A 16405-nucleotide genomic window follows, 5' to 3' on the forward strand; every position below is an offset into this window, starting at 1 on the left:
CTCCTTGGGCAATGTACCTCTGTTCCTCAGGCAGAAATATTTATTCACTGAAATTGATAATCCATGTCTTTATTTGTTAATCTACTTTAATCCATTTCTTTAACTGTTAATATCTTCTTAAAAAGAGTAATATGGTTTTTTTCTTCCTCTATAAAGTTGCAAAGTCATTTAAACCATCCTTGCTTCAAGTGTCTTTTAAGGACTCTGTGGTTACAGAATGAAAAGGGTTTGAGCTATGTGTAGTGGCAAAGACATATCTGTCTTGGCACAATACCAGAAGAGGAGCAAAAGTTGTGACATGTAGAGACTGCGAGGCTTTAAAATTCTCCCAGTCTTAGGAATGCATATGTGAGCTGATTTATTTTGTGAGGGTTTTGAGATAAAAGAGGAACTCCATGTTTTTTAATGTATTTTGGTTTATGAAGCAGGAAGATTTCCTTGGCAAAGAGTTAGAAATACTGGGTGTTTGCAGTGGTCTGAACAGATCTGTAATGGTTGTGGGCATTGGTACACATTTGAAATGCTTTACCTCTGTATTGTTTACTATAATGAACTAGTCAATGAACATCACAAATTGTTTATCTCTATATATATATATCTTGACAGATTACTGTTTATGAAATCCATTTAGCAAGTGAGGTTTTCCCATAAGGATGAAAAATGAAGATTTTAAACAGATTGCTGGAGAGGCTCTAACTGCACCTAGAGAGTCAATGTAATAAAGGTTTCTCTATATTAATATTACAAAACCCATTTATCCTCACAAAATCAATATTGCAATTCATCTTGGCCTGACATTTCTCTTCCCATGTTTTAAAAGTCTGTTTTCCTTGATTATATATAATTCTGTTTTAATAAAACTCAAATGTATTTGACTCAGAGTATCTTGAAGAAGTAACATTTAACAAGAATGCTGAATATATTTTTTACATGATTAAAAGTTTCAAAGAATTAGTTATTTTCTAAAAAATCATTAATGGAATGAATCCTTAATCCTGACTGAAAAGCATGAACTATGCATAACAACAAAGCCAGTTCTAGTGTTCTGCAGTTTAAGAAAACAATGCATATGATTACACAAATATATGTGTAATGCTGTGGAACAGAATATGATGACATGTATGCTGTTGTTTGCAGGATCTGGAGCCTAATTCAGTATAGGTGGAGGTAGGGAGCCTACACTTTTTCTAGAAGAAAGTGCAACAAGCAGGAAGAAGCATCCCCACCCTGCCAGGCACTGAAAACTATGACTGAGACTGTATGTGTATGAGTTTGATTGTCTCATGTGTGAATGATAATGAAAACTGGAATACTCAGGGGACCCTTATTCATAAGAGGTGCAGTAATATACAGGAGTGGTAAGAGAAGCTTGTCTTTTACTGTTTATCCATTGAGACGCTTTTGTTAGCACCTCTCCCCTCAACTAAATATGTACTAAATATTATCATGTAATGAAATTATGAAATAATAAAGTACTGTCTTACTGAGCAAATAATTCTGTCTTAGTTTTTTTTCTCTGACTAAATTGGGTTTTTTAGTCATGATATTTAAGTAGTCTAAACAAAACCTCTATTTGAAGGGGGATTTGGATGCACTGTCTACAGATGAAAAGACTTAATACAGTTTGAAAAAATTGCCCTTTTCTCTTGACTATAAAAGAGAGCAAACTACAGTATAGTGGTTTCCAAGAGAGAATGTATTTTATTTATTCCCAAAAGGATATTAGTCCATAAAACAAATTTGCAGCTTATTTTGCAGCTTTAGCTTTTATCAGCCTTTTTAAGGGTGTTGAATGATTACCCAGGAGATCACACAGCACGAGCTGCTGTGGAGTAAAGGAACTGTAATACAGCAGAGTGCTGTAATGGGTAGAAAATGTATATGAAGAGTTTTCTTAAACTTGTTTAAAAATCTGACACATTTAATGTCTATTTCACTGATTATTGACCTGAATTTTAGTGTCCTAATGTGAAAACAGTTTCCACCCTCCCCTCCTCTCTCCCTTGCCTTAAAAAGCCAATACCTAAAACATAACTGAACTCACTTTTATTTCTGCCTTCATATAGATAGAAAGAGATAGACCAAGGTGATGGTGATGACTGGGAAAATGGCAAAGTAACTTGTGTAAAGTCACCACCACCTATTTCCTTGGATCTGGTGAAACTGGACGAGGAAAGATCAGCAAAATATAAATCAGCAACTCTTGTCTAATCTTAGGGTTAGCAGAGCAAAGGGGACATGGCATGACTGTCTCTCCCTTGGAATTCTCCAAGTTCTTTTTGCTGTTTCATCATCTTGGGACCTAGCATCTGGAGTAATTTAAGATACCCTCAAGGCTGATGTTGCTTATGCCTGATAATCGGACTTTTCCAGCTCAAGGCAAGGGGACTGAAGTGTAGATTGCCCAGTATGTTTTAGCTGCACTGTACAGTCCCACATTTCTCCTGGTCCAGGTTTTTTCAAAGCTCTTCTAGTCTGAAGTGATTAAAATATAGTGAAATTACAATCTGAAGTATGAAGTTTAATTTGCCACTGTTGACTTTCTGTTATGACTAATAATGGCATTCTGATTTGCAATAGGTAGCATAACAGTATTTACAGTAAGGAAAAAATTGCTTTGCTTAACTTCTGAGATGTTTCAAGTCTTTGAATATTTGCATAATCTGACATTGGTATCCCTGCTGAAAATGAATGTCAGTGGGGAAATACTATATCAAGTGAAACAAAAGTTGATTGTGATAGGTTTCACATGCAAAAGCCAAAGCATAAACTAATCCTGAAAGTACTCTAGTGATGCAAGAGAGATTTACAGAATTGAAATGTGGCATTTGTGTGATACCAATGCTTTTAAATTTTTTGTTCTTTTTAATTAAAAAATAATTTAATTTACACATTTAATTATTCTTATTAATTACTTCAATTTTGTCCACCACCCTGCAAAGAGAATGTGCTTTCTGTTATAATATTTATATTTCTGCTATTTCTTCACTTTTTTAATCTGAGGTTTTTTCCTCCCAGTTTTTGTCTTCGTTCATTCTCCTTTATTCACACTGTGTTATTTTTTTCAACTTCAAGTTGCCTTTGTGGACAAGAAATTATTAATGGATTTCTTTTTCAACAAAAGCCTTTGCTTCCTCTTAAGTTTGAAGGTTGCACATTTTGTGCAGAAACCTATGAAAGTTACATGTGTATCACTGAACTCTACAGTCCTGCGAGAAAGGTTGCAGGACTGAGTGCATAATGTGGTCATTACCAAACATTATTATCCAGTTTGTGTATGGATCAATGTATATAAAAGCTCTTTAGTTCTAAGGAGGTTTTGTCAAAATTAGAATATTATTCTAGCATTGAGATGTTAATGTTTATTTTTATAATAGGAACCTTCTTTGTAAGTTTTGGTTTTTTTTTAATCAGGCTAAATAGATTTTCTACTGTGTCTCAGGCTACTGAACTGTTTATGATTTTTTAATTATGTTACCAAGAATCTTTTAAACAAAACCCTACTGTGCTTAACTGAAGTGTTAATGTGTTTTGATCACTTCCTTGATTTGTTTTTGTTTATAGATGTCAGCACTGTAATTGTCATCCTGCAGGAGCCATTAGTGGAACTTGTCATCTTGTTACTGGACAGTGTGTTTGTAAACAATTTGTAACTGGCTTGAAATGTGACAACTGTGTTCCCGATGCTAGTAATTTGGATGTCCACAACCTATTTGGCTGCAGTAAAAGTAAGTGGATGTTAGGTCTTAAAAGCATGTCTTTCAAATTAATGTTTTTTTATTGATTTAGTAAGTATTAAATTAGGTCAGCAGTACTAAAACTGGGTTTGACTAAACACCCCCCACCCCCCAATAATTTCTGGTCCCTAAACTTTGGGTAATTTTCACTGTGAGTATCTTAGGAGTGGTTTCTAGAGATGTACAGAATGTTTCGTGTCATACACACAGCTAATGTTTGCAGTCTAACTCAGGGGAGACATAATGGCCCATATTTCCCTTGCACTTCCCACCATGTTCCTTGTAATGACCATTGCAGAGTTCACCTTTTAGTCACACAAATGCGATAGTATTTGTACGACTTACAGCTTAGCCCCCTTTCCTGCCATTGACAGGAGGCAGGAGACCTGCCCTCAGAAGGTCTGAAGAACAGAAGGTCTGTTGAAGACCTGCTCCTGGTGATTAATTCAAAATCTGCTCCTCAATGCAATGTAACTTTGCCTTTTTCCTCTGGGGCTTTTTTTTTTTTTTTTTCAGTTGGTTTGGGAAAATATGTGATGTGGTGTAATAGAGTGTCATAAATCGTCATGTGTGAGGCGGGGCTAATGCTATGTTGTGGGTCAGATCATGAATTGTAATGAAACGCATTGCAATGGAACATCTGCACTTCTGCCCTTGCAATGAGTCTGGATACGAAGAGATGGCACAATTTCAGCCTTTGTGTCATAATTAGTCAAAATTAAGTGTTCAGATTTGCTCACTAGTGCACAGTCTCTAAGCTGGCAGGAATTTTAAAGAAGGAGAAAGAAATATATGTAATAAGAAAATTAAATTTTTAAGTTGTCTTCAGGTCAATGTTGAGAAACGGTCTTTGGGGACATCATACCCTGCAATGCCAAACTGTGTGGACCTCAGCTAATTCTGAAAGAATTGTGTTACATTTTTGTGACACACCTTACTACCATACACAGTTAACAGTCCAGTCTTGGAAGTCATGTAACCAGTAAATGAGGCACTCTGTGGATGCTAATTGGTTATTTCTGTCAGCAGGCCTAATTAATAGTGGCCACACTTGTCCTACTGTGAGAGTTAGCTCAGGTAGCCATGTGTAATGCAACGACAGGGTTAGACATTCCCATTCTGGATTCTCTGTCAACATGTGTATTCTGCATAGGTATTTATGGGATACTCATGATTGTGATATATGCACACTGTAGATTTGCAAGCAGAGATGTACACGCACAGAGTTTGTTTACAAGGACAGACATCTCTCACTTTGATTCCAGTTTGCATTTCATTGTAAACCAGTTTAAATTTCAAATAATATGCATTGCAGAATGCACAGTGCTATAAATGGGATAGAACGAAGAGACTGATTTGTTTCCAAAGATGATTATTTTTCTCCACAAAGTCTGGAAGCATTTAGATACCGTTTAGTTTTGTTTTTCCCCATACTCTTCTGTAGAAGGCATAGTATCTGTTCATCGTGTAGATAGTTGATTGGCTTGTTGTTTCTTAAAAAATGTAGGATGTTTCAACTGAATGTATAATAATACATGGCATTTTTATGATGCTGTTCATCTTCAAAGTGCTTTACAAACATAAACCAACCTACTTATTTATGTTGGGATATACATTGGATAAAGGTCAATGGCAATTCAACTATAAAATTGATTAATAATAATATGACATAGATAAATAATATCATAGATTTTAGTTAGAAAAAATACATCAGGCAGTATTCTAAATGACAAGTGGAGTCCTCTTCTGGACATAAGTGATATAGCAATTGCAGTCTTTTGGTTGTTCATACCAAAATATTTTAACTTGTTGCACAGATAGGGAGCTGTGTCTAGCTTGATATTTGTGGTTATTTTCACTGCAGAACTGTATTTTGTTGACACATATCATTACTGATTGTAAGTCTTTGCCCAGGGAAGCAAACGTAAGTTGCTGTCGCTGTCCAGCTAACATTCTTTAGGGAAAAGACCTGTTTTCAGTTCTTCTGCCCAACAATATCTTAGATGCTCCATAAAAAATCTGAAATGCAATACTTTGCTGCTTTGCATTTTAAATGTGTAAGCAAACATGTGGAAGCAATATGTAATAGTGTGAGACTGAGAATGGAGAACGAAAGTTATGCTGGTAATTTTCGATGATTGCTCAGGTCTTGTAAGCATGTATTACATAGAGAGAAACTTTCAAAAATGCCAAAGGGATTTAGGAACACCTATTTCCTTTGATTCTCAAACTTTACTCCAGTAGACACTTTAGCATACATTCACTTCCTAACGCAGCTGAACTCAAAACCTCTAGATTGGCAGCAAAACAATCTGTGCTTTCTAATTGGAGATGATTATGTGTTCTGTTCAATCCAATGAATTCTACAAATATTTTCTGCTGTTTCTTGGCTGAGAGACTGCAGTAGAAGCAAGGCTTTTCATTAGCTTACTCAAAGAGCTTCAACTCACATTTTAGATTTGTGTTAAAAACCTGCATATAATGTGACCCACTGATGTTGGTGTAAGTCTCTACGCCTATCACTTGTGTGGCTTGAGGTCCTCATGTTGTTTTCTCTCTGCAACCTCAGTCTTTGCTTCTTGTCTCCTGTTAGGTTGGCTGAACAGATTCTGATAATTAAATTTTGGTGAGTTGTATAAATTAAGCAAATATCCACGTAATGAAGATGATTATAGTTTAGAAACAGAAGGAGAAGAGATTAATGAAAAACCACATGTTTCTAATGTTGATATTTTTCTATAATGCTTAATTCAAAAGAGAAAAGCTTATTGAGTGGTTCTGGATCCAGCTTCTGGTAGCCTGCTCCATATGCTGATTTCTGTCCTGCCCTCAGCTATTCTCATTCCTGGAGCAAAATGTTTTCCTCTAGATCCACAATCGTCTGGTTTTCCCTCCCTTGGTAAAGAGGGTAGAGAAGTGGCACAGTCTGCCTTTGAGTCAAGATATCACAATTACTAGCTGCCAAACCAGACCAGTTGTCTTCTGTGTTAATGCACAGTGTACTAAGGGACAGAGGGTAGTGCTTTCCTTAGCATAACAGGCTGGCGGGAGATCTCATAGCAGGATATTGACTCATGCTCTGACTTGAATAATAACATAAATATAGAATCATATATTCATTTATGTCGGAAAAGACCTTTAAGATCATAGAATGGTTTGGGTTGGAAGGGACCTTAAAGATCATCTAGTTCCACCCCCCCTGCCATGGGCAGGGACACCTTCCACTAGACCAGGTTGCTCAAAGCCCCGTCCAGCCTGGCCTTGAACACTGCCGAGGAGGGGGGCAGCCACCACTGCTTTGGGCAACCTGTTCCAGTGTCTCACCACCCTCACAGTGAAGGATTTCTTCCTTATATCTAATCTAAATCTACCCTCTTTCATTTCAAAACCATTATTCCTCATCCTATCCCTACATGCCCTGATAAGGAGTCCCCCCCCCATCTTTGCTGTAGCTCCCTTTAAGTACTGGAAGGCCGCTATAAGGTCTCCCCAGAGCCTTCTCTTTTCCAGGATGAACAACCCCAACTCTCTCAGGCTGTCCTCATAAGGGAAGTGCTCCAGCCCCCGATCATCTTTGTGGCCTTCTCTGGACCTGCTTGAACAGGTTCATGTCCTTATACTGGGGGCCCCAGAGCTGGACACAGCACTGCAGGTGGGGTCTCACAAGAGCAGAGCAGAGGGGGAGAATCCCCTCCCTCGACCTGCAGCCCGGGATACAGTTGGCTTTCTGGTCTGTGAGTGCACATTGTCAGTTTTCCATCCACTGCTACTCCCAGGTCCTTCTCCGCAGGGCTGCTCTCAATCCACTCTTTGCCCAGCCTGTATCTGTGTTTGGGATTGCCCTGACCCACATGCAGGACCTTGCACTTGGCCTTGTTGAACTTCCTGAGGTTTACGGTCCCACCTCTCTAGCGTGTCCAGGTCCCTCTGGATGGCACATCCCTTCCCTCCAGCCTGTCGACAGCACCACACAGCTTGGTGTCATCGGTGAACTTGCTGAGGGTGCGCTCAATCCCGCTGTCCATGTCACCAACAAAGATGTTAAACAGTGCTGGTCCCAACACTGACCCCTGAGGAACACCACTCGTCACTGCTCTCCTCTTGGACATCGAGCTGTTGACCACAACTGAGTGCAACCACCCAGCCAATTCCTTATCCACCGAGTGGTCCATCTGTCAAATCCATGTCTCTTCAATTTAGAGACAAGGATGTTGTGTGGAACAGTGTCACATGCTTTGCACAAGTCCAAGTGTCCATATTGTCGAGTCCAACCATAAAAATGTATGTTTATGTGCATGTGTGTGTTTATGTATATGTGTATATGCATATAAAGTTTAATTTCGGAGCAATAGCCATTATCTTAGGACTAGGGTCATACAGCTGAATTACAAAAGAGACATAGGAGGGACTTTGAATCTGTTTCTGAAAATGTGAGACTCTGGCTTGTGAACTTCAGGTTTGTTTTTCTATTTACTGATACTGGTGGAATTAAATAGCTCATTTTCCAAAGTTAATGGAGGTGATAGCAGAGTAGTATTTTGGTAAATAAGAATCTCAAGCTGATTTTTTTAAGTGTTAGACACCTCGCTCTCACTGATTTAAATTTCATTGGAAACAAATGGAAGTGAATTGTCTAAATAACCTTCAAAATTTGCCCCTTCATGTTTTTTGTCATTTGATTAAGTAGGCTTATTGTAACACTTTGGTAAAAATTGTAGTTAGTTGGACTTGCCATTTCTGTTCTATTAGAGGAAGTTATGTCTGGCCTATGCTAAAATGGAATGAATCCTCTGAAAAAATAAATTATAATTGAACTATAGACTTCAATAATGTGACCAGATAAACATGTTCCCATTTTATATGTATTTATATTAATATTTATATTGAACTGCGGTGTACTTGCTTTAATTTGGAGGGGAAAGGAGGATTACGTTTATTTGTCATTTGTTTAAATGTATAAATTTGTTTCATGTACTTGAATAAAAAACTTTGTTGGAGAGCATTTGGATGGATTAGTTTATTAATGTCTTGTGTGGGTGACTGTATGTTTACTCGACAGTTTTTCTTAGAAAGAAATCTTAGCAGTTTCTTTGCATTTTTAAATTTGTGTGATTATTGATTACCTTCTATTTTACATCCTCTGTTTTTCTGTATGTTTTAGCTCCATTCCAGCAACCTCCTCCTATAGGAGAAGTTGTCAATTCCTCTGTTATCAGTCTTTCGTGGAGTTCCCCTGACTCTCCAAATTCTAACAGGCTTACTTACCAGCTGTATAGGGATGAGACTGAAATTTATACAACTGAAGACTACCACCCTTATAGTAAGTATAGTAAGATGACATCAAAGATTTTGTGTGTGTGTGTACATATCTGTGTGCGTTTTTTCTTAATTATTTCTTGTTTCTGTCATTATCATTCTCTGTTTTTGAATACATTGTTCTGTTTTTCTTTAGCGAGTTACTGTTCTGTGTTATTGATTCTGCTTGAAAGAAATGAATACCGCAGTCTAACATCTGGCAAACTGAGTCACCCAAAATGGCGGATAATTTTTTACTTTTTAATCTGAAAAACTTTAAAATTGACTCACCAAAAGCATTCCCTGTGAATATACACAGGCTCCAAAATCTAAAAGAGGCAAAGTCTCAGATAAAGAATTAGGGTGAGTGGAATAGACCATAATGTGCTTAAACCCCTTTTTTCATCCTCCCGGTTTTAAACTGTTAACAGATTAGGAAAGCTTTTTGTGTCTTCTAACTTTTAGCACCTTCTGTTAAGCTCTCAGTGTAGCTCCTGATTTGCCTTTAACAGCACCATTTCTCTCATGTTGAGGCTTGCAAAGGGATCCTCAGAAGGCAGTCCTCAAGGATTCGACACTGTCCTAGCTGGAAAGACCATTTTGTGCTACTATCGATCCTCTTATCAAATAAAAGGAGATGGATTTGGATACTGTTTTTATGTATATATGACACACAAGTGGGTTTTTTTAAGGAGTCAGGTGTGGTTTAATGCCACTAAGGTTTGCTTTCTGTTCTAGCAGCTTCTTCAGTTTGTTGTATTTTCATACCAACACAGCATTAATATTTTGCAGAAGTTGAGTCTTTCTAATTATTGGCATATACCCTGGAAGAAAAATACCCAAACACTATTTTTCAGTGGAAGCACAATTCCTTTGAAATGCACGTAACAGTTTTGTGTTCTGGTGCATGCTGCTGTGTTATAGTTGATTATTCTGTGACTTATGCTCTGAATTTAGACACTCCGCAGTACATACCATGAGAAAAGGTATGCGACCCTATGCAAACATGGTGTTCAGTGATTGAGAGGAGAGAAAGAAACATTACAAAAAAGTTTAGAGAGCTAATAGAAAATATTCCAATTCCTTAATTTGGTTTTAAAGCCTAACTTTAGTAATAATATGAATTAATTTCAAAGGAACAGCTCTTAGACTTTGTTGTCATAAATTTTTGCTTAATAATGTAATTGAAACTGAATGCATTGTTGGGGATTTTATTTCATGATTGTACCTACCTACTTTGTATAAAGTGAAAAATTCTGAATGTATTTAGCTGGATAATAAGACATTAGCATGTTTCTATTTAACAAAACATTATTTTTTAAAAACGTAGATTTGGATTCAAAAGATGTTTTTGACATTTCCTGGCAATCCTCCCTAATTAATGATGTGAAATCATCTGCTGGTGTTTGAATATCAAGAATACATTGTTAATGCTGTCAGAACTTTTGATAATGTAACTTTTTTCTCAGTATAGTGTGGAATTTATAATGCTTAGGAAATGCCCCAAGAGTGCAACTGGATGAACATTATCTTACAACTAAATGAGAGTTTTATAGAAACATTGAACTTCCCAAGGAAAACTAAGAATAATTTTCTAAATCGGCCTGGTGATCTGGCTGATAGTATTGCAGAACGCCCAATTAAAACAATGTTTTTCTAACTGCTCTGGGAAACCAGAGGCTCATGAGATACCAATCCTTTCTTGAGGATAAAATGAAATACTTGCCCTAAAATCTGAAAAGAACCCCAAAGTTACTTACAATTCCACCTCGAAATCATGTTGGTTCTAATTATTTATAAATGTAACTAAATACATGGTGGAGTTGTTCACCTGAGGAATGTAGGACCTTCTGCCTTTTGGCTTTATCCAATTTTATCTAGCCTATATTCCTATTGAAATAAAGTTACCATCTGGTTATCAGGTGTTCCATCAATACCGAATGAACTTTCTTGTAATGTTGAGATGGTGCTGATTACTTTTCTGGCAGACAATATCAGCATTCTGGGTGATCTGCCTCATCCTATCCCTGTACTTGAAAAGGGGAAAGTAATGTGCTTGCTGTCAATATTAGACCTGGGGCCCTAGAGTCTGCTCTAGAGGCTGGGTTTTGGGGTTGGTTGGTTGTAGAGCTAGGGTGGTGTTGGTGCAGTTGTTTCAGAGCAGGCATGAATTCTGGAGTTGGCGGTTTGGTAGGGAGGCAGTTTGAGATCATGTTCTAGCTTGCTTGTTGGTTCTAGATTGCATTCTAGTTTGCTTGCTTGTTCCAGAGCAGGTTTAGCTCACTTGTTGGTTTGGGACCATGCTCTAACTCTAGCTTGCTTGTTGTTTCAGGACTTTCTCTTGGTTCTTGAGCATGTTCTATCTTGCCTGATAGTTCCAGATCTTGTTCTAGCTTGTTTCTTGGTTCTAGATTGGGTTCCAGTTTGCTTGCTGGTTCCAGAGCAGGATCATGGTTTAGCTAGCTTGTTAGTTCAGGACTATGGTCTAACTCCAGCTTGCTTGTTGGTTCAGGACCTTTTCTTGGTTCTTGAGTATGTTCTAGATCGCCTGACAGTTCCAGATAACTGGTTGATCTAGATCATGTTCTAGCTCACTTGTTGGGTCTAGATTGGGTTCCAGGTCAGCATATGGTTCTAGAGCAGGGTTGGGTTCGGGGGAGGGAGGTTCAGGGCATACTGCTGTTTTGTCATCTCATGAGAATTTGTGGTACTTGCTGATACTAGCAGTCTTGCTGGGTTTTTTTCTTTCTTATTTTCTTCTTTCTTCTTGTGTGCTTTTTTCTTCTCTGTGTCTCTTGATTTGAAGGCCCATAGGATGAGGGTCCTATCATCCCATGAAGTGCAGTTCTCCCAGGTTTTTAGCACACTGACTCACACTGCCTCTGTGGCCGCTAAAGAATGGAGACAAAATCGGAAACTGGACACACGGCAAGCTCCTACTTGCTGGTGTCCTTCACAGCAACTGGTTGTCAGGCTCCTGCTCAAAGGATTCTTGCCAGCCTGTCCAAGAGTCTTGTCTAACACTTGTCGTATTGGCTTTGGTACCCACTCTTGTGCCCAGAAGTGCTTCAGCCAGGGCAGGTGCATCCACGCAGCTCAAAAAGGGCTCAACAATTCTACAGTACACTCGAGTACTTGCACCCGCAATTGCAAACAGCATGCTAACCCAAAAGCTGAAGAAACAGCTAAATCTCACCGGCAAAACTGAAATTTGCTGCATCGCTTGCCTGCTCGCTACCAAGGCACAAGGATGTCACGATAACTATTGCTGACACTGGCAGAGCTGTTCCCTAACCTTGCCTGAAGTGCCAGGGTTTGAGAGGCATGAAGGTGAGATTACCCAGTCTCCGTATTGCTGGACTCCAGCAATAAGTTTGCAATTGCCATAGGTAGTTGAAGTGCTGTAAGCAATTATTGTGCTTTTGTACTACAATGTCAAGTGTTAAGTATCTGGCAATGCTCATAATTTTGTGGTCCTCCTCTTGAAGTTGTGCTCAGGGCTGGCTTGCCAGCAGAGATGTACAGAGGGGACTTAGAAATGGTTGTCCTCTCTCCATTTGCTTTGAAAATGTTTAAGAGCATCCGTGCTCTAGCATGTAATACATTTCTCACTGTTCACTAATTTTTTAAGGCAAAACAATATACGGTGGTATGATTGTACATAAATTCATATTGTGCTGTGATGACTAATATGTGTAACTGCTGCTGGGATATACCCAGGAGCTATTCATGGTCGTCGCTACTAAAAAGCTGCTAAAAAGCTATCTAGACTAATGGAAGGTAAGGGGCGAGGAAGGTAAATACAGGCTTTGGACATACTTTTTAATAATCATTTGCACTTCTGTTTCACTTTTCATCCACGATTGAGTGCTTTACAAATGAACTATTAAGCACTATTTTAGAAGTGAGGAAGTGAAAGCACAGGAAAATGAAATTTTTGGGTTTTATGCTATGAAATGAAGCAAAAACAAAGGTGTGAAAATTTACAGAATGTTGTGGGTTTGTTTTCCTAAATCAGATTCACTAATATTGATGCTGATTTACATCTGAAGTAATTATTTCTAAGCAAAGGAAGAATATGAAGATAATTGTATTAATCTTTTTCATGATTAAAGCAGGAACCTAGGAGAAATCCAGTGGAAAAATGATTTCTCTAGTGATGCCAGTGTGCAGTGGAAGATGATAAAGGGAAAAGGGAAGGGTTTTTTTCTCTGTTTAAAAAAAAAAAAGTTGAGACGTTACAATGTTCTTAATGATCTCAAGAAGAGCATGCAAAATACATAAATTTCTTATGTCTTGGATTAGACTAGAAAGACTTTAAGTATGCAAATTAAGATAATTTTTTATGTGTTTGACTGATACAGTTTTCTTCTCACCTCTTTGTTTTAGGTGTTCAGACCTTTACTGATACCATGTTATCTCCGTATACCTTCTATTCCTATTACATCCAAGCCAGCAACGTTCATGGTTTTACAAAAAGTGCATCAGTAACATACAGAACACAATCTGGGATGCCTACGGGAAGCTTGCATTTAAATCCTGTATTTCCTGTTAGTCACCACTCTGTTTTACTTTATTGGACAAGCCTCTCCAATGACTCTGGGCCCATAGAGAAATACATTTTGACGTGTACTAGCTTGGTTGATCTTCAGCCTTGTGGTCAGTATGAAGGCTTAAAAACTTCAGCAATTATTTGGAATCTCAATCCTTTTACAAAGTATGTTTTTTCTGTGGAAGCTTGTACTAGTGGAGGCTGCTTAAAGAGCCAGCCAGCAACAGTAATTACTGCACAAGCTCCTCCAGAAGGGCTACAGCCACCGGTAATAGAAACCATCAGCTCTACAGAACTGGCTGTGGAATGGTCACCACCTGAGAATCCAAATGGTAGGACATTGTATTTACTTTTGTAAGTCAAGATTTTGCAAAGGAATAGCAACATTTTCTCAAATCTGGTTAGAATATCCTTATCCATATGACAAACTGAGAATGAAGGAAGGCATTGTCTTAATTTGCCTGTCTGCCATTAAACATATCCTCAGAGTCTGTTTTATTTTTTTGGAGTTCAGAATTCCAAGTGAATGTGTTGGGTCCAGGATTTAGCCCATAGTGGCATCTGCTGCAGCAAAAATCACATTTATAATTAAGCATTTACAGTAAAATTAATTTTTTCCTAATTTGCCAGATCGCCTAGTTCAGACAGATGTGGTGATATTGCCTGACAAAGAATAAATAAGCAGGTAACAGTTATGGAAGAAAAAAATCTAAGAATTAACAGAGAAGTCTGTTTTTAAAACCATCCGTCATGTGTAGTAACTAATTCTATTACCCGTATAACTTTATTAGGGATTAGGCGATTGCCAAGAGTTGCTGGTCTAACTTGCGTAATAATATTTTAGGTTTTTGAAACTGAGAACGCAGCTGTTGTAGGATACTTTTGTGATGCCACAGATTTTACTGGTAAACACTTTATCTTTTAATATATGTACAATGGAGTTTTGTGAACTTGCACTTACATGCATTTGTGCATGTGAAAACAAGCATTTTGATCTGTTCACAAAATGGGCATCTGTGTATCGGGAGCTCAGCTTTCTCTTTGAACATCTCATTTGCCAGTTATTACCAGATTAGACAGGAAGAATGCCCACACAAGAATGCCTGTATGTATTTAGAGGGGCAGTTCCTACAATGCAGATCATGATATTTGCTGTTAGCGCTTGTTCCTCAACCTCTAGTGTATACTCTTCATAGTTTATTCCATAGCCATTATATGCATGTAATTGCCAACATAGGCAGATTTAAGCAATACTCTTATGTTTCTTTTGATGTCTGGTCAGTTTTCCTGGTCTTACCAAAAACAAAGAGATGCTGTTTCTCCCAAGCAACCTCTCCAGCTGTGTGCATGAATATAGTCCCAAATATATACATTATATGGCAATTAACTATCTCCTGGTTTTGCTATGTCTCTCATCTTTTCTGTTTGGGAAATCTCCAGTCAGCTTTCTTGCAGTCTATTCTTACAGTTAAACTACTTCCATGATCCAACCTAGATCGTGTATCACTTCATACCATAGTACTGAAGCTTGTTTTTTTTCCAAAGTGGTGAGACCTTCCTATGTACATAATAGGTTTATGTTGATAGAAAACTGACACACACACACATATCTCCTATCCAGTAGTATGTTCTAAAAGGTTAGTGTTAAACTGTCACTCAAAAATTCCCTACCCATTGTGTAAAAAAAAAAAAAAAAAAAAATTAAAAAATTTAAATATCCCTCTGAAAATCAGAGGCCTGTAGTAATTTCCAGTAACACATGATCAGAACTTTAGGATATTGTTTTCTAGTGCGAGTAGTAGAACTCATGCTGTAATCCAGCCATTTATTTTCAAATCCCAAAATTGCATCATGGAGGGGAAAACAAACAGTGTAATGCGAGAAATGCCAAAGTGATGAAAATAGCAGAAATGAGGAAAATTTCCAATGCTATTTTTTCTATGATGTTGTTTGATTCATTCATTAAATATATTGGCATTAGTATTTTAGTAGAACTCCAGAAATCGTTTAAATGCACTAATTTTTCTGGTTTGCTTTTTTCTCTAGGCATAATTATAAGATATGAATTGTACATGAGAAAAAAATTAAAACCACCTGGGAACTTTCTGCCTCCGGAGATTCGTATTTTCCAAAGCAGTGGGTGGCTCAGTCCTCGACCAGTTATGGGGTCTCCTAATGAAAATGCTCTGGCTCCACCACAGACCAGTACCACAGTCGCTGATCTGGAGCCATTCACAGAGTATGAATTTTATGTGCTAGCAGTAAACATGGCAGGTAGCGTATCCTCAGACTGGATATCAGGACAAACAGGAGAGGCTGGTAAGTATTGGTATGAATTTGTTTGATACAAATTAAAGGAAAAACTAAATTAGGATGCATTCTTCCCCCCCCCCCCCCAAGAAAATGTGTCTAGTGATGATTCAAAGAGGGACAGATTCTCATTTTTTAACTAATTAAAGATAAGACAGATTATTTCAGTACTTAGCATGTCAAGCAAAAACATTTTCTTCACCATAAAATCATATTGTTGAAAATAATCCCTGTCAATTAAACCTAAATTTCAAAACTACAAGATTGCGAAATCTACCAAGCAGTGTTTGAATTCTCCGCTGTTTCCCCAGTTGTTATTTACATGTGGTTTAAAGGGAGAAAATGTGAAAAAAGATTGGGTTTGTCACAAATGTATTAATGGTGTGAATCAGGAATGTTGTCCAAGAAGGTACATATATTCAGAAAAGAGGTTCTAATGAGTTTTCCTGAACTGAGGCTTTGATTGTTTAGAAAGCATTTTTTTTTTTTAAGAATTTGAGAGGGTTAGCTT

The 16405-nt window shown here is 37.7% G+C and overlaps 1 protein-coding gene across 1 annotated transcript in view; it reads left to right on the top strand.

The window, feature by feature from the left end:
- The window catches only part of USH2A (usherin), a 390731-nt gene that overhangs the window by 75442 nt on the left and 298884 nt on the right, over nucleotides 1-16405 (top strand). Inside the window, exons 14-17 of the mRNA XM_074817915.1 lie at nucleotides 3565-3728; nucleotides 8899-9057; nucleotides 13422-13916; nucleotides 15631-15903. Of these exons, the coding sequence (XP_074674016.1) occupies nucleotides 3565-3728; nucleotides 8899-9057; nucleotides 13422-13916; nucleotides 15631-15903 (1091 nt within the window). The remainder of the gene's footprint in view (nucleotides 1-3564; nucleotides 3729-8898; nucleotides 9058-13421; nucleotides 13917-15630; nucleotides 15904-16405) is intronic.

The sequence above is a fragment of the Strix aluco genome, chromosome 3 (assembly GCF_031877795.1).
Source record: "Strix aluco isolate bStrAlu1 chromosome 3, bStrAlu1.hap1, whole genome shotgun sequence".
In the NCBI taxonomy this organism is placed as follows: Eukaryota; Metazoa; Chordata; class Aves; order Strigiformes; family Strigidae; genus Strix; species Strix aluco.